Here is an 18727-nt window from a genome sequence, read left to right on the forward strand (position 1 = left end):
AGAGGAACTTACTTAATTCATATGATTTGGGACAGGTTGCCCGACCATGTCCGACAAAACCACACTTTTTGCAAAAGCAAAATATCCCTTCATATTTAAACCTGACCCATGTTACATGATTGTCATGGGTTGGAAAGAAACAACCCGCAATCAATGGTAACGAAAAATCAACTAATATTTTAACTCTAGGTCTCGGAATAGGAAACTGACCGTTATGATTTTCTTCCATAAGTAGATCACCAACCCGATTAAGAGCTGAAGAGGCCACTTGAGGTACTGAATAGCGGATCGGAAGACCTTGAACTTGAACCCACATCGGCACCAAATTCAGGTTCATATTCTCCGGAACTTCATGTCCCGGTATGCGCTGAATGACCATCAAACTACCCTTGAAATGAACCCAGCCTCTCTGGTCTAATTCATCAGAATCAAACGGATTTGAACAGCAAAAAACAAATTCTGATCCATATTCATAGACCTTGACCGGACCCCGTAGATGCCAGAAACGAGATACTAAACGTTGCACCAGAGCTACGGAAAATTTCCAAGAATCCCAGAATTTACCTATTACAGTACATCGCCAGTCAAAATTCCCTTCCTCAAAAGAAGGAGGATGAAATTCATAGGTTCCTATAACATGAGGGTAGACAAAGGTACGAGGAAAAATTCTATCAGACATGATTAACAAGAGGTTAACAAACTAAGAGGACAGAAAAATATACTAAGAGATAGAAGGAAAGTTATTCAGGAATTAAAAGGTAGACAATTGAACTTTGAATTTGATCTATCTATCGAACTAAAGAAAAGAAAGAGAGGTATTTCTCTCACTAGAACTTCTTTCTCTCACTAGAGATATAGTTTAACGGAAATACATTTGATAGTGGCAATTTATCTAGACATCTTATTGAAGAGGCCTATAGTGGGTTTTCACAACTGTTGTGGACAATGACAATAGTTGTTGGATAAGCTAAAGTTTTCGGAGAACAATGGTGCTACTAGCAATTTTGATGGTAACTATGGCTCCAATTAATGACTATTGACATTGGTTTTATTTTGAGTGATTTTCTTATATGCTCTTGATTTGAACATTAATATATTATACTCTGTACTTGTTTTACCATTACCTGCTCCATTCATTGTACATTGTACTAATTAACAGTTAAGGGTTTGTTCTTATACGATTATTTTAAATCAGTTCAACTCTTATAAGTTCAGTTCAGTTCAACTCCTAATTTCCTTCTCTTATAAAATATTCAGTTAAGTTCAATTCAGTGTAACTTTAATAAGTTCAGTTCAGTTCAGTCCACTCCAGTGAATGAGAACATACCCTTATATGTCATGCACAAACACAATTTAAAGACCTAATTGGAGCAATTGAACAAAGTGACAAAGTATATCTCCAATTTATCATTTGGACTGACGAAAATATCCCTAATTTATTGAGAGGAAAACACATTATACCCTCTTAAGATGTATTTCCCAAAATATAACAAGGGTATTTATCAATTTATGTAACCCGCAAAAGTGAAGGTGAGAATCGATTCTAAGATCTATTAAAATCGGGAGGAAAACTCGAACCACTTAAGGTATCCGTGCCGTGCAGGGGTAGTTGAGAAAATTTGCTCGTGACTCGATAACCTAAATGTACCAGCCGGCCGTTATGAAAGGATTCCAAACCCCAACGAACGTCGTTTATAACCATACTAAACGTCACTTTGAGAGCTCAATTCTAACACAATTCCAGATTTTCTTCGACAAATTTTTTTCCACTAGAGTAAATTCAAGTGAATTCGTAAGTTTCATACGAAAAAAAAAAAACAAAAAAAAAAACTAGCAAGCAACACATCATCACCGGAGCAGCTGAACCCTCAGGATATCGCAGATTCTGAGGTAATAATTTTTACTTTTTATTTATAATCTTTGACAATTAATTTTACAATCTAGTGTTAATCGTCAATTTTAATTCAATTTAGGGTTCTTCTATGGTTGATTGATTATTGAACTATTGGGTTTGTAATGGAGCGGGAACCCTTTAGTGTCGACGCAATGGCGATATGGAAGAATATGCAAAAACATGAGCAAGAACTTTGGCATAAGAGAAAGTTAGTTATTTCTCTCCTTTTTAAATAATTGCATTATACTTTTGAATTTGCATAATTTCAATTTATAGTGGGTGTTTATTGAGTTGGAATGAAATTGTATGTTTTCTGTCGTTTTCTTTTAATCGCAATGTTAGGGGATGCACAATGTTTAGAGAGAGGAGAAGGGTAGTGAGAGATGGAGAGAGGGACCGATGTGATGAGGAGAGATTACGACTTTCCTAAAACAGAATATGTTACGATTAGAAGAGATACTAGTTGTTATATGGGATGTAGTTGTTTGGACCTACATTATGTCCTTTCGTTACAAATATGATGGTGGAGGGGTATGCAGTGTGCACTGAGCTCATTGTGCATACGTCGAAGACTAACTCCAATGAACATATAAGCTATAAGTTAGATGATGTTATGTTCATTAGAGTTGATGTTTATTGGTGTTTATGTTCATTGGAGTTAGTCTTTATGTTCTTTGAATTTAGACTTGATGTTCAACATTTCAACGTATGCACATTGAGCACTATGCATATGCCTCCACCATCCAATTGCTCCCAAGTACTCTCTCAACGTCAGGTAATTACATGCTTCTAAAGATTGCATGAGTTGAAGGGAAATTTTTTGATGGTTAGTGTTAGAGCAAGATAGAGAGTAAAACTGATTTCAAGATTGTTGTATGTTGTTATAGAGCACTCACTCACTTTGGTTCTAGAAAGCAGAAAGCAGTATTATTTTGATTCTGAAGACATTACGGGGAATTAAGAGTTAGATATTATGACAATAGGTTTATAGAGAAATTTTTATTGTTGTCCTAGCCTCCTAGGATAGGAAATAAGGCTTACCATCCTTACTTAGATAGAGGGGTAATTGAAAAGTGTTAGTATTGGTATTGTATTAGTTAGTTTTCCTGATTTGTTATGCAATGCAATGATCTTTGACCTACTTATGGCTTGTGCAGGTTCTTAATGGGCTTGTCAGAAATGGACTATAATGATCAGAATGTGAGTTCACATGCTGGAAAACAGTGAGTATGACTATATTGTTTTAACACTGAAGCTATTATACTATGATTTTGCCACAATGTACATTTTTTTTTTTTTTGGAATTTTTACTTATTCTCTTGAAGTGTCATACGTAGTATATCAACACAAGCTTTCTAACTGCCCAAGTACCCAAACGGCCAGACCCAAAAAGTCTTTTATACCTTGACAACTGAAAAATGTCTGAGGAGGTTGATTGTGCCCAACTGTGATTTAGATGTCTTTGGCTTATTTCTCTCTTCATTTTTTTTCCATATGCAGGTTGGTATTGCCAGAGTCATTGTTGAGGAAAGACGATGTAAGTCTTTGGCTTCCTCTTGCTTATCTTGTTTAAGTGACAAGTCAGATGGTTATGTATCCTAGACATCTAGACAAACTTTGTTCATTGCCAGGTTATATATAAAATTTTATTTTATAATAAAAATAATAATTTTTTTTTTATTACGTAGAAATATTGTGGTAGAGTCGATTTCATTGTTAAAGTTTGCTAGCTCTTCAAACTCTATGAAATTGACCTTTGAGTCTTTGACAACAATATGCAGACATGTAGTGTACTCCAAATTATTTTAGTATTAAACCATTTTGGTTTTTTTGGTTGTTGTTGTGGATAGATATATGCTTTGTATGTAGCGATAATCCAATAACAGGCCCAGCCCTTTAAAATTTAATGAACACATTATGAATTTATATAGTGACTGATATTTGGTTGATTATTCCACTATGAGGCACCCATGGGTGTTTGGTTTGATTGGTTATGGTAGCATTTCATTTAAATGGGTTTCATTGTTTAACAATTGAAGGTCTTCTATGAAGATGTCAAAATTTTTGTTGAGAGGGGCTGTCGTCAAACATCTGATACTGAAGAGTGGCAGAGTATAATTGATGAGGAGGAATTCTGTGAGGCACGCAACATGTCAAGAATTATTTTGACCATGCTTGATGATTTGTCAAACAATGGGCTGTGCCGTCTAGCCAAGATAGTGACAAGAGGTTCAGCTGTTTTTAATAAAACTCGTCCACAAATGGAAAGAGTTATTAAATACAGCTTACAAGAATTACATAGCAATCGGTTAGATAGCTGTAATCAAGTCCAAATGCAGAATCAGCTATCTCAGTTGCTGAAGAACCCAAAGAATTTTCGCCAGAATCGTAGGAGACACATAAAATTGACTAGGAAGTCTCTTATTAGTACTTTTGAGAAGGTTCAGCTTCAAAATATTCCTGTACGGATCCTGTCTGCAATGTATAGGAGGTTGAAAGGGACACAAGGGGTCATGCCGCAATTGCGCCCTCGTTGGTCTGGATGGAACAGAAAAAGTTTGATCGAGCAAATGGAGAAATTGTGGCGTAGGATGATTGATCAACTTGATGAGACAGATAAGCTACAGGACCCTTTAGTCAAAGCAATGGCAGTTCCTGGTTTATATTCAAGAATTGCATCTGACTATCAAGATTTTTCCATGGTCAAATTTATACATGTGCCGCCAGAAATGGAAGCATTACAGAATGAGATAGTAAAGGCTATTTGTTCTCTTGATAAGAGATACAAGAAAGAAGAATTGAAGAAATTGCAGCTTCTATTGGACCCCGAATCTAATGTGGACGTTAATGGCCTAAGAAAAGCAATTAGGAACATGTTGATTGACTGTCTCTTTGAATGCAGTGATATGGAAGCAGTTCCAAACTCTTTATTAGATGCTCTGTCTCTTATTAATAAGAAGTCATGTAATACATGTAGGTTTTCTTCAAAGGTGGTTATTGAGGATGAGGTGGAATGTATATTGAATGTGGGTGCTCATATAAAGCAGCTTTTGTGGAATTGTGCTCCTGTTGATAGACTTGACCAAGATTTTGCGGATGCATACATGGAGGAACTTGAAGAAAGTGACGATGGAGATATTTTTGATGATGATGACCAGCAGCTTCATCCAAATTCCTTGGATGAAATTCAGATTAGGTTTAATGACTTCAGTGAAGAGGTTGCTAGTACCGGAGATGCATATCATTGCACTTTTAGTTCCGCAACATCTACATACAAAGATAATTCTGCTTCCAGGTCATGTATTAAGGCTGAAAGCTTTACTGTTAAAGATGAATGCTGGGATCAGACAGAGATTAATGAAGGTGAAATGCACTCTAATGCTGGTGGTGATGTTGTATCCCCTATTTTTTCACCTATCTTACATGGGAAAAGTAATATTACGGGGAAAAAGGACCCTCCACATTATGCTTCAGTGGATTCTGTGAATCTTGCTGGTAAATGCTCAAAGAAAAATCCAGTGCCTGAAGACCAGAAAAACCGTTATGTAGCCATTCAAGAAGTTTGTGACCAGGCAAGTTTAGTCGCATACCAGCTTATTGGACATATTTTGGCAGACTTTGGACAGATGGAGGCATTGGGTTTGAATTGGGAGGATGAAACATATCTTAGAGGCGAGTATACAATGTCAGAACAAAGTCAAGGTATTTCTTTTACAACATATACAAGCCTACAACTAGAAATTATGAACATATATGCTGTGATTTCCTGCTACTGCAGTCCTTTTTTGTTCATTTCTCCTTATAACTGAGGCTTTTCCTCCAACTCCCCAGCAGCTTTTCTGCTTCTTCTTCTTTCAGCAATGCCTTTTCCTTCCAAAAGGAGTATTGTTGTCGGAGCACAGACTTAATTTGCTTAAGCATTGATAAATTATGGTGCTGATTGCAGAGTTTAGGGATTGCTTTGTTTTTGTGCATGTGTAAAGCAAAGTCTGTTGAATTGTATAACCTCGATTACATATTCTTCGTCCAGTTAGAAGTAATATTGATGGCTAAAGTTAAACATAGGAAATGGACTCCTGTCACATAGTGCACGGTGAATATTTGAGTGTTAGGAGCTGTCCAGTCTCAATAGCATCTGTACACTTATTTCTGCTGAGAGTGGTGTAGCTAGAAGCTCAGAACCTAATGAATCTGCTTTTGTACTTGCTCTTTGTGATTGATCAAAATGGAAGTTACAATTGATTATTTGTAAAGGCGGAGTCTTGCATGGGGATTTTTTTTTTTTTTTTTTTTTTATTTCACTGGGCTTATTCTAATGATACAAGTTGGTATCAATTTCTGATGTTATAAAACTTTTGCTGTCATTGTATTTCCATGTGATTGTGAGCTTAGTAAATTAAATTGTCTACCATCCTCCTTTTTTATGTGTTAGAGCTTTGCAACTATTGCAAGTAAAATAATGTATACAATTTTCTTTCTTGTTAATGTCTAAATGTTTAAATTACATTCACTCAGTTTTTATTTTAGTTGACTTGTGCTCTTGTTTTCTAAAACCAGCTGTTGGCTCAAATGACCGTGATGGGAGTAGTTCAATCATTGTTCAAGCAGTTTGTGAAGTCATGCCTTCATTTCCCAATAGGTACAGTTCACTTCTGAGGCTTTTACAATGGGTTCTTTATATTTCATTCCACAAGAATTTGTCATGTATACTGTGTAGTATTCTGTAATTTCTGGATATATGTTCACAATTTTTTTTAAAAAGAAACAGATGGGATGATGGCAAACAGGCAACTATAAAGGGTACAAAGTATTTTAATGAATTCTTGGCGAACTTTTATTTAATGGAGATGGGATGATGATACTAGTTTATTCCAGAGTGTCCAGACCCAGGGGGTATCTATTTATATTTTCTAATTTTGTTCATCTGCCTATTTTTTGTCTGAGTTACCAATGGTGCCTACATAATTTTTGTAGTTATGTCTGTAGTAGAGTATATATTTTTGCAAGATTATTGCCTTTGTTTGAGGTTTTATTAAAGTGGTTTTTGCCAAATTTCTTAAACATGGCCTATATTAAATCTGGAAAAACAAGACTTAAATTACTTACCTTCCAAAAAAGGCCAATTTATGAAGACTATTATGATGAATGAGTGGGGCTTCTGTGTTAGCAAGGTTCACTTAGGTCTCAGTCATATTAATTTATCTGGTTTGTGTGTGTTGGTCATAGCACAGGCACATTTTTTATATAATTATGGTTACATGCTGCTGAATGCCTGACGATTTTTATTCTTTCAATGGCAGCCAACTGGAGACAGTGAAGAAGTTCATGAGCTCGTAGTGGAAGAGCTATGAGTAACACACTAACACTGTACCTGGAAACTAGGATTGCTCAGCTCATAAGTCTTCTTACTCTTTTTCCATGCCTTTAGAGTTGAAGTTCCCCTTCAGTTTCTCTTGGTTTTCTCCATTCCATGAGAGTGAGACTGGGTTGGCCTTGTTCTCTTCACTTCATTTTTACTGAAGAAAGTATTTTCTCTGATTAAAATTGATTTTTCTTATTGAAACTATATGATTTTTAAAAATTCACTAGTGTTTTTAGATATACAAAGTTACTGATTAGATTTGACATGCTAATTTAAAATTGTTTTTGTATGAATCAAAATTGATTTCAATTGATAATTTTTTACTGATTTGAAGAGAACAAAGCCTAATTGGGATGGAGTCATTATCTAGAGTTATTTTGAAATTATAACGAGTTTTAGATTATGAATAGTCGAGGCAATGTGATTATTTAGTTAGTATAGGAGTATATAGGTGAAAGGGGTTAAATTAGCCCTTATATACAGTTACTTTTTTGTGGAAAAAACAGTTACTAATCCAAGTATTATTCAACAAGGTAGAGCTATATTTGCAGGGATGACTTTCTGACAGACTTGTAGCAATTGCCATTTTTTAAAAGTTATATTTGATTTGTAATTTATATTTGTATAATTTTATTCCTCGTTTTGAACTCGTAATAGATTTATAGGACATTATTCCCCCCCCCAGCTTTCTTAGCCCTTTCTTTAACCTAAATTAGTATTCACAATTTCCTTTAAAAGAAAGTACTCACAATTATTTTCACAACACTGATACTTTACGTTTTGAATTGACAAAGAAACAGCTAGCATCAATCTCAAAATTGCATAGGAGCAAAATTGTTACATTACACTTTACATTGACAAAGGTATGAATACGTTTTATCACAATTAGAGATCACATAAGTTGAGAGTGAGGGACAGCTTGGTTAGAGCTTTCCTCCCGCTTTCAAGGGATTGATTACAAGTTTACAACATAGTAAGTATAACATTGATTGATTGAATCAACAATAATAAATCTTAAATATATACATGAAGTAATACTTACCATTAATTTTAAACATTGGCCCTCCTTGAAAGCTCCACTAAACTTAAGTCAAAGTTTAGGTTTTCTTATGGGATCTTAAGACCAAATAATAAGTTTCTTATGGGTTAGGCTAAAACAAGGATTTATTAGGCACGACATGAAAATGGCTCGACCTGGCATGAATCTGTTAAAGCCTAACTTGATATCAAAGATATAGAAGTACGTGTCTTTCAAAAAGTAAAAATAATATAAAAGTACGTGTTAACTTGCTTTTTAGCTCGTTTATTTTGACTAATAAAAAAACAACAAAACAAAACAAAAAAAACAAAATACTCTGTATCATCATGCGTAAGCTCCATATATGTAAGGTCGGCAAGAGCTTAATTATGACACGACTAATTCTTAAACCATTTGAATCACAACCCACTAAAAAAAAAGAGAGACGCTGACACAACAAATGGGCCTATATGTACAGCCCATGCCCACCTTCATTATTTTATACCGAATGTATACTTGGAGGACCTCCACAAAAGAGCCGCCATTTTTCTCTTCCACATCTCTTGATCTCTTCCTCAACAGTCAACATTCACAAAACTGCTCACCGAGTTTCAGCCACAATCTCAGAAGCCCCAATCTTCCAGGATTCAATTTCTGCTAACTCTTCAGGTATATCTATATCACTGCCCATTTGTAATCTTATGTACCAACTTTACTGAACTATTTATCTGTTAGTAGTATATCCGCCTCGCCTCATTGACATCCCGAAACAGTTATCGAAATGAAACCCACCAAATATGTAAAAACCCCATTGACAATCGAGTTATCCGATGATTTAATCCATGAAATCTTACTTCGACTGCCCTTAAAATCATTAGGAAGATTCAAATCAGTTTGCAAATCTTGATTTTCCCTGATTTCAAACCCTGAATTTGCCAAATTACATCTCCAATTTTCAAATCTTACCCCTACTAATAATCCACCATTAATCCTAACTTTACAAGAAAACAATGTAATATCCTTGTTTAAGTATAAAAGCTGTACTGATATTGCATTGGACCGACAATTTGTTGATGTTTTTGATTGGGGTCGATGTTTTATTGTTGGATCATGTAATGGGATCTTGTGTCTTTACATTAAAAGTAAGGTTAAGTTTGGTGAAGATTTGTTGCATCTTTGGAACCCTGTTACTAATGAAGACAAACAAATTTCATTGTTTGGGGTTAAGGGTTTAACTTATCTTCATGTTGGATCTGCTTGGTTCGGTTATGTACCGTCTTTAAAAGACTATAAGATCATATTAGTGAATACAAGTATTGGGGATAAGCCGGGTTTTGTGAAGCGGATGTATATGTACTCGTTACGTGATCCTAAATGGAGAGAATTGGATGTTACTGATGCAGGATCGTCGTTTGCATCAGTTTCTAACTCGGTTTTCTTGAATGAAGCTTTGCATTGTCTTGGTCAGAAATGTATACATAAGTTTGATTTGGTTACGGAAACTTTTGAAAAGGTGCCCTTGTTGATCAAGCCTGATCTTCCGAAACCCCATCAGATTAAGCTTGGTGTCATTGGAGAAAAGAATTGTTTATGTGCTACGTTGGTACATCACTCTGAGGAAGAGGAGTGGATGTTCGAGTTATGGATGTTGGAGGAATATAACAAATGGGATTCTTGGAAGAAGTTGTATAGAATTGACTTGAAGAAGGAGATGGCCAGGAACTACATCGGATTTTTAGGTTTCACATACAATGGCAATTTTTGCATTCGAGAAAAAAATGGACTTAAACTCATTGATCCAAGTTGCGATCCACCTTCATGTGTCATGGTTTGCCGTGGATCTGTATTTGTTGCTATTGATTACGTGGAGAGTCTTGTACCTCCGTTTTCTCTTGATTAAGTTGATCTGAAGTTCAAAATATTCAATCCATTTTAGGAGATCACCTGTTGTATACTTGTATGTATGGTCTGTAGGACCAAATCATTTGGAGCAGAACAGGATCTGTAGGAAAAGATTTGGTCTGTTGAAGCACCTGAATCCAGTAGGACAGTCAATTACTTTACTTAAAGTATATAACTCGTCAATCAGACAAGACAGACGATGCTTGAGACTAAATAGAGGAGCCGAGCAGGTGTCATAAAGAAAGTAATGTATGAAGGAAATACGCCTTCTCTGATTAGATTGTAGCACATTGTTACAGCCTTACAGGACTCCGTTTCATACAATATGTACTACAACAGGATAGGGAGAAATCTCTGAATAATTTTCTTGTATACTTCAAATTTGTGTCAATCATCAATTACTGATTTAGTGCATTGTAGATCAATTTTTACTTGTGCAATATCTTCAATTGGTTTGGCTGATAAATTCTACAGATGTAAAATTAAAAAATGTTGAATATGATTTCTTATATTTACCAAAGTGCTGCATAGTTTTCTATTTAATTAGTGGCACTCTGCAAATTCAGCTGCTTATGGACTTGCAGTAATACTTTTCCTACCTATTGCAAGTTTACAGTTGAGAAGCACAACACAGACACAGATGCAAGCATAAACAACTTGCCACTAAAGATTCGACGTGATTCAGGGGTATCATAAAAGTTTTGAATCAGTTTGCCTGTTTTACAGGAATATTTGTCATAGTAACGATATTCATGAAACACGAGTCACCATGCCTGAACCTCATATGCCTTTGGAAACCTCTGAGCAGTCACAATGCCTGAATCTCGTATCACCTTAATCCTAACTTTTACAGTTCTACTGCAGGTGATCGAGCTCAGATAAGTACAAACGTGAAAAAGCACATCTAATCCTTCAATCAAGAAAGGAGAGCGAGGTTGTTGATGCAAATTATTGAATTCCTAATTAAACTCTTGACTTGAATCAAACATCCTAATGAAAGCTAAGCACGATTCATCTCTTCGGCCTTGGGGAGCAATACCTCACTGAATGTGATATTGACTGAATCCACAAACTGCAAGTCTGCAAGTATAGCAAAATCATCGCCATATTCTCTATGGCCTTGTCACAAGACCTAGAGGCACGAGAACAAGAGCAAAGAGCAACATGCCAATGTCATACTGCTGCTTATCTATGAATTTCTGCACTAATACGCTTAGTTGTACTAGTAAAATGCACTTATAGTGAATATAGTAGCTTAAATGCATCAAGGGTGATACATCATACGTGCATGGAGATTAATCACCAATACAAAGTAAAAACGCATCTAATGAACAAGGGTGATACCTCATCTTCGCGGACACTAATTAATAATTGTTCTCATAAGATTGTACGTAGTATATGTTATGGTTTATCTAAATGAATAATCACTTTTAGCAATATTTTAGATCGACTGATCGAGTTTATGAATAAGATAATTCGAGCGGGATCCGATACACCATTCGACTTTTGGCTTTAGCGCATTAATGTAAATCAAATTTTCATCCCTCCCCACCCTAATTACTCCAAGCTGCCTGATCTCTAATTTCAAGTCCGTCAACACTCAACAACTACATACTAACATACAAGTATACACCATATACACCGTACTCCAATTTTGTTCCAACTTTTGCGCTTCTCACTAGATTTCCCTGCGCTTTCAAATCACCAATACCAGCTCAGAAACCGTCGAAATCTCAGGTATATTACCGATTTATCGTTGCATTTGCATAATTTGAGGTTTGAATCAATGAATTTCTTTTAAAAAAATTCATTTAATGAGGTATTGGTAATGGGTATTAAATTGGGATTTTTACGATCTTGTTCATGTATGTACCCAAACTAGCAATATGTTTCAATTTCTGGGCTTTTTTAATTGTAATTTTTATGGGTTCTTTTTATATGTTATTGATTATTGAGCAAATGATTAATTTTCTGGGATTGCACTTTCATTTGTTATTGTAAATTTTATGTTGTTCAATAGATTGAAATTTGGTTTTGTTTTGATGGATGTTGAAATTTCCAGCTTATTTTAATTAGGGTTTTGATTTTCTTCTTTTTGTAGAACTATTCTTGTTCATGTTTGTACCCAAGCAGTGATTTTTACATTTAATTGAGGTTTCTTTGAACTTGCTTTAGAGTTTAGGCAGAGAGAATGAGATTATACAGATAATAGACACATCTTCAATCTTTGCAAGTTTGTCTTTTTTTGCCGTCAATTTTTCAATTGCCTTATTGAATTTCCAAATGGTGGTATGAAGTTTAAGAGAAGAGGGGATAAGCAGGAAATAGACGAATGTGGTGGTTTGGTTAGGGCCGGGGAGGAAGGAAAGAGAGGTAAGTGGCACAGTTGTGTTGAAAGTAATGCTTCCAACATTTAAAATGTTTATAAGGTGTGAAATATCAATGTCCTTGAATTTTTTTGTGGTAGAACATATTGCAGCTCTTTGATGATTGCAATAGATTCATCGTGTTTATCATGCGGATTGGTAGGTATTACAGCGAGAATCTCAATTTATAGAATGAGAGAAAAGTCAGTGGAAATTGATCTTTGAACTTCATTTGGCTCACTAAATAGTAGTGGTTTATATGCATCAACTAACTGGATGAAATCTGATCATCCTTTCTAATAAGGTACAAAGTTATTATTTTTTTTCCCCCTTGTTCTCTCAGATGTGCATTATGTAAAAATGGGCTTTTGAAGATGATTCGATTGACCTTTAATATTTCCAACAGAAAGAAGAGTGATGCCGGAATGGGTCCAGGTGGGTTGCGGTAAAAATTGGGGACTAGGGGAGGCAGCTTTCAGGCCATGGTGGGAGAGTGGGGGGTTATGAAGGGAAAGGGAAAAGAATACTTTTTATAGGGAATGTAGGATCAGTACTAATTGAAGTATGCAGTATAAAATCTTTCACATGAATATGTTTTGTCAAGATAGATTAACATTTGACAGTTTGTGAATTTGAAGACAATCTATGTTAAAAATATGCATATAATGATTGCATGTTTTTTGCTTGCTAGGTGCTGTTGTACATTCTGAAAATGATGCACCAACGACAGGGAGACCTTTGACGGCTAAGCCACTTTATAGCTGTTATATTTTTTTTCTCCTGAAGATCACTTATAAATTACAAAGATGGCAGACAGCCACCATCATCATCACCGGCCACACCGCCTATCAGTCCCGTCACGTCCTGCTGCGCTCACAGGCGTGCGCAACCCTACTCCCTATCCTTTAACCCCGACTCCCACTCCGTCTAAAACCCGACTGTCTCAATCTACCAGTGGCATTAGCAACAAATCTTCAATCTCATCCCTATTTCTGGTCCTTTTCTCCCTACGATCTCTCTATCCCCTCCTTCCTTTCCTCCGCTCATCCCCTTCGTTCTCTCTATTCCCATTCTCCTTCCTTGTCTCTCTGCTCTCCTTCCTCCTCACTCTCATCTTCTCCCTCTACTCCAAACACCCTCGCATTCCACTTTTTTCTCTCTCCTCCCTTTCCCAATCCCAAGTTAGGCATCTTCTCTTCAAGTCCCTTATCTTGGCTATTGTCTTCCTCCTCCGATTCCAAGCCCTCCGTTATTGTGGGACTGCAGCCCTGATATTGGCTGAATTGTCTGGAAATATTGCCTTCCGATTCTGGAAGGTTCAGGACTGGGATCGAGATAGACACTCATGGGTTCGTGGATTCTTTGCCTTATTTACTGGTCTATTCCTTTTATCTGTCAGTTGGGATCGGATGGATTGTTTCCCTCTTTCTTATAGTAATCTTGATAAAATTCGAAGTTCATTTATGGTGGTTGTTGGTGGTAATTGTCTGAGAATTGTGCCTATGCTACTCCCTTTCTTATCTGGGTTTTTGGGGTGTTATGAGAGGGATTTGATGAACTGGGGTCCTATTAGGCAGTTGGGTCGAAAGCGGGTTCAATTGATTTCGTTGTTCTTCACCACTTCGATGCTTTTTTTTCCTGCCATCATTAATATGCTGGTTTTTGAAGCAGAGGGTGGAACTGTTTCTGTTGTGAATCTGGGTTGGTTGCTGGCAAACACAGTTTTGTTTGGTGTCCTCTTGAATGAGTGGAATAATGATGAGAAGTGGGTGAATCCTAGAGACTCTGAAAAGGAATTTTTCATCAACTTTGTGAGTACACTTGTTTTGGAGCTTGTTTACTTTCCAGAGCTCTCACTTTGGGGATTGTTGATCTGTGGATCATTGCTTTGGGTAGCCATTCAGCAGTTGAACTGGAACCATGCTAGATATGTGGAATTGGGAGCTGAATCTTCAGAAACATTCTCTTCAATGGTAATGAGGCCCATTCGCCACGTATTGAGTGAACGTAAATCTCGCAAAATTGCACTTTTCCTTATGATCAACACTGGCTATATGGTGGTAGAATTTGTTGCTGGCTTCATGAGCAATAGTCTTGGATTGATATCTGATGCTTGTCATATGTTGTTTGATTGTGCTGCACTGGCTATTGGGCTTTATGCTAGTTATATCTCTCGTTTGCCAGCCAATAGCCAGTTTAACTATGGCCGTGGTAGGTTTGAGGTACTTTCAGGGTATGTTAATGCAGTACTTTTGGTTTTGGTTGGAGCTCTCATAGTGTTGGAATCATTGGAAAGAATTCTGGATCCTCAAGAGATTTCAACTAATAGTTTACTGGTTGTTTCTGTTGGAGGGCTACTTGTTAATGTTGTTGGTTTAATCTTCTTTCACGAGGAGCATCATCATGCCCATGGAGGGTCTTGCTCTCATTCACACTCCCACTCCCACTCCCACTCTCATACGAGTCATATCCAACTTGACCATGACCATGTTACTGAGGTTAGGCATCAGCATGACCATGTTCTCTCTCATGAGGACCATGATCACAGTCATAGTCATGGCCTCCATATTCACTCTCATGGACACAATGATCACACTCATTGCCATGGTCATGCACACCATGACCATGATCATAGTCATGCACAACACGATCATGATCATCATGAACACCATGACCATGATCACAGTCATGCACACCATGACCATGATCACAGTCATGCACACCATGACCATGATCACAGTCATGCACACCATGACCACAGTCATAGTCATGACCACTCTTGTGGACACCATGATCTACATCATGAACAGGGTCATCATATCCACCCTCATCACGATGATAATGATGTATGCAAGAGCATCACCAAGCTTCCTGGAGCGGACTCATGCAGTCATAGTCATCATCTAGACTTAAAGACTGATTCCTCCCAAAATAAGAAGCACCATCACCAACATATCGACCACAACATGGAAGGCATCTTCTTACATGTTCTGGCAGACACTCTGGGGAGTGTTGGAGTTGTGATCTCAACCCTGTTAATCAAATACAAGGGATGGCTTGTTGCAGATCCAGCTTGCTCCATATTCATATCCGTCTTAATTGTATCATCTGTAATACCATTATTGAGGAACTCTGCTGAAATTTTGTTGCAGAGGGTTCCTCGAGCTCACGAACAGGATCTTAAAGCTGCTGTAAATGATGTTATGAAGATTAAAGGGGTTTCAGGCATCCAGAATCTGCATGTCTGGAGCTTGACTAACACAGATGTCATTGGCACTTTACATCTTCGCGTTTCTTCAGAAATTGACAAAGCTGCAACAAAAGCTCATGTCATGCACACACTTCAGGATGCTGGGGTTAAGGATCTGACGCTTCAGGTAGAAAGTCTCAAGAGTTTGTAGTTGTTATCTGTAAATAGAATAGAAATAGACTAGCACATTGGTCATAGCTCTGATTCGATCATACTTTGTTATATTTATAGCAAATTTTGAATTTCGATACAAATGAGATAGTTAATTATGGATCTAAGTTTTATGTAAAGTGACTGAAGAATTTGGAAAACTCAGGTCAATTCTGACTCCAACTTGGATTCTTGTCATTTTTGGTTCAAAATGTTTCACTTTGTAGTATTGTATGGGATTGATTGAAGTTGCCCAAAAACGAGTACTCAGTATTTGTTGAACATCTAGGGCAAAGATTTGAAGGGGTCTATAGTTCAATGATTACTCAATGTAATGGTTGGCTGGATTTTTGCACATATTTTTCTTTAACTTATATTATCAAGCTTAGCTCAATTTAGCAAAGTTGGATGTATCTTAGGATGTTAAATTCGGCATTGATTGAATGCATATGGAGTATATTTCAATAGATTATAAATACTACACATAAATGCTGCACGTTTGTTTAGGAAAATATAATGAGTACAAAATGCAATTTTACAACATAAATATATAAAAATAATATAAACCTTAATATCTATGTAATTGTGAATTTGTGATAGGTCAAACTCGGTTTGTTGTGACTTAAGCTAGTAATTGATGTTGCACTTTGGTAATACACTATCCACACCTAGAGTGATTAGGCCTTGTTAGGCAAAATAAGCAATGACAATCTTGTCAATTTAGTTGAAGAACCGGTTATAAAGTTTAAAAGGTAATTATACAGAAAATCATAGTGATGTCAAACGAATCCTTAAAAAATGAATAAAAATCAATTTATTTTATTTACCATTAAAACCTTGATATACTTACATTTATTTTCCAATATATTTGTTGACCAACAAATTAGAGCTGAAAAAAATAATAATTAGTATTATAGTTTTAAGGAATTTGATGTGGTTGATTGGTTGTGCTTGGTAAATGTGGAGTAGTATATAAATCTCTTATAATTCTATTTAATTATTATTATTATTTTTTTTTTTATCTATTCACAATAATATGAGATTATGAAATTTACTATTTACATGTAATGCCTTATCATGTGGATTGCTAGATAAGATAAAAAATTGAACATTAATATTTATTTTTGGGAAGGAAATTGAATATGTATAAATAACTTTATTTTTTCTTTTAATATGGAGTATGGTTTTTCGATTGAACATTATCTTAAAAAAAAATTGAACATTTTTTTTAATTTTTTTATTAACAAAAACAAAATTGGTGATTTAGGTGGCTTACTCAAGTTATAAAATTAACATAATTTCTTCCCTCAAAAAAAAAAATATAAAAACTTAATTTCTTATTTTTAATTATAGTGTATTTTTTTTATTAGTTTATTTTTAATGTTTTATATTCTATCATGTACTGTATTTTATCACTTTTCATACTACGTATATGTTAATTGAACTTTTTTCCTCAAAAAAAAATAAAAATAAAAATAAAAATAAATAAAAATAAAAATAAAAATTGAATTTTTTTTAAGACAATTTTTAACTTGAACATTTATGTTTATTATTTTTCAATTTCTTAGGTAGATAACATTTACAAATCCTTTCTTTACTCCTCCTTCCTCTCTCCAAAACCCTAGCCTCCATTGTTGAATTTTGAAGGGGCTTCCATCGATTTTAATCGGTGGAAAGCCCCAATCCTTGTTTCTTTATTGTTTTTTTAGGTTTATAATAATGTTTTCTCCTTTTGGGAGGAACTTTTCTCCCTCGAAAGAAAGGGTTTCCGATCTCCTTAGAAAGATAAGGGTTTTTCGACCTCCTTCGAAAGACAAGGTTTATCTCCTCTTTTCGAGGGAGAAATTTCTTAGTTTTGAATCAATGGTAGCAGATCTAATGGATTGTCGTGCAATTATTTCATTGGTGAAAAAGTTATCAAGTTTTCGAATACGAATAGATGAATCAGAAGCAAAACATCCTCACGCTTACAAAGGATCGTTAGATTGTCTCTCCAACAAGGCTGTAATTTTCATCGATATAAGCGGGAGATGCTCCGCAGTGCAAGATCTACTCGACGATCGTAGTTTTTATGAAGGAAAATTCTATTTGATTCAATATCTTATGTATTTGTTAACGTCGAATCTCTATTGTAGATGTCGTATGACTTTTAGTTAATGAAATATTTTTGCTATTAAAAAAAAGTAGATAACATTTAAATTTAAATAATGTTAATTTTTTTTATTGATATTTATTTAATAATTTAAATTGTAATATCAAAATATAATTTATTCACTATTTTTTTAATTATTTAAATTTAAAGATGATCATAATATATATATTTTTATATATTTTAAAAAAAAGATAGATTTTAAAAAAAATTAATCTTAAAAAATACTATTTGTTGTTTTTAGATCTAAAATCTCATTCGTTACGTGGCGAGTGAAATTTTTAATTTTAAAATAAAATAGAAATATATTTTTTTTGGTTTGAATTTTTGACCTATTTAAAATGGTTACCTTGCCGATCACTTTTTTTTTTTTTTTTTTTGAAGAAACCTTGCCGAGCACTCTATAATTTTCCAATTATGGCAATAACCTCTAAAAAACCGTTATACAACCAAAACACTCCTATTTTTTTCAATTAGGATTTTTGACCTATTAAAAGCGATAACTGCCACCTCACACGGTTTAAACAACACCGCTATAAAAGGGTCATAATAATTAGATGTCAATTACCGTAGTTGTTTAGAATTCTCCGAGATCAAATTCTATCTTTTGCTTGATTACTAGTATTATTAAGAGCA

At 35.3% G+C, this 18727-nt stretch overlaps 3 protein-coding genes across 5 annotated transcripts; all 3 read left to right on the plus strand.

Annotated features, from left to right (window-relative positions):
* Positions 1 to 1551: 1551 nt before the first annotated feature.
* On the plus strand, positions 1552 to 7813 carry LOC110692965. 3 transcript variants are annotated; one of them, XM_021870054.1, is made up of 7 exons: positions 1552 to 1890; positions 1974 to 2102; positions 3052 to 3117; positions 3395 to 3431; positions 3934 to 5596; positions 6483 to 6533; positions 7195 to 7813. In XM_021870054.1, exons 2-7 carry the CDS (start codon positions 2017 to 2019, stop codon positions 7209 to 7211), a joined length of 1920 nt encoding a protein of 639 aa, XP_021725746.1. In that variant the 5' UTR covers positions 1552 to 1890; positions 1974 to 2016; the 3' UTR covers positions 7212 to 7813. The 3 variants fall into 3 exon arrangements, with proteins under 3 accessions (XP_021725746.1, XP_021725747.1, XP_021725745.1); XM_021870055.1 differs by having other exon boundaries at positions 1553 to 1890; positions 3052 to 3094; positions 6452 to 6533; XM_021870053.1 differs by having other exon boundaries at positions 1554 to 1890; positions 6452 to 6533.
* Positions 7814 to 8365: 552 nt separating this feature from the next.
* LOC110692961 (probable zinc transporter protein DDB_G0291141) lies at positions 8366 to 16299 on the plus strand. The gene is made up of 3 exons (XM_021870049.1): positions 8366 to 8943; positions 11041 to 11913; positions 13234 to 16299. The coding sequence occupies exon 3, from the start codon at positions 13349 to 13351 to the stop codon at positions 15941 to 15943; it is 2595 nt and encodes an 864-aa protein (XP_021725741.1). The 5' UTR covers positions 8366 to 8943; positions 11041 to 11913; positions 13234 to 13348; the 3' UTR covers positions 15944 to 16299.
* Positions 8735 to 10174, plus strand: LOC110693092 (F-box protein At3g07870-like). Its single transcript, XM_021870219.1, has 3 exons — positions 8735 to 8746; positions 8857 to 8943; positions 9305 to 10174. The coding sequence occupies exons 1-3, from the start codon at positions 8735 to 8737 to the stop codon at positions 10172 to 10174; spliced, it is 969 nt and encodes a 322-aa protein (XP_021725911.1).
* Positions 16300 to 18727: the final 2428 nt, after the last annotated feature.

The sequence above is a fragment of the Chenopodium quinoa genome, unplaced genomic scaffold (genome assembly GCF_001683475.1).
Source record: "Chenopodium quinoa cultivar QQ74 unplaced genomic scaffold, ASM168347v1, whole genome shotgun sequence".
In the NCBI taxonomy this organism is placed as follows: domain Eukaryota; kingdom Viridiplantae; phylum Streptophyta; class Magnoliopsida; order Caryophyllales; family Amaranthaceae; genus Chenopodium; species Chenopodium quinoa.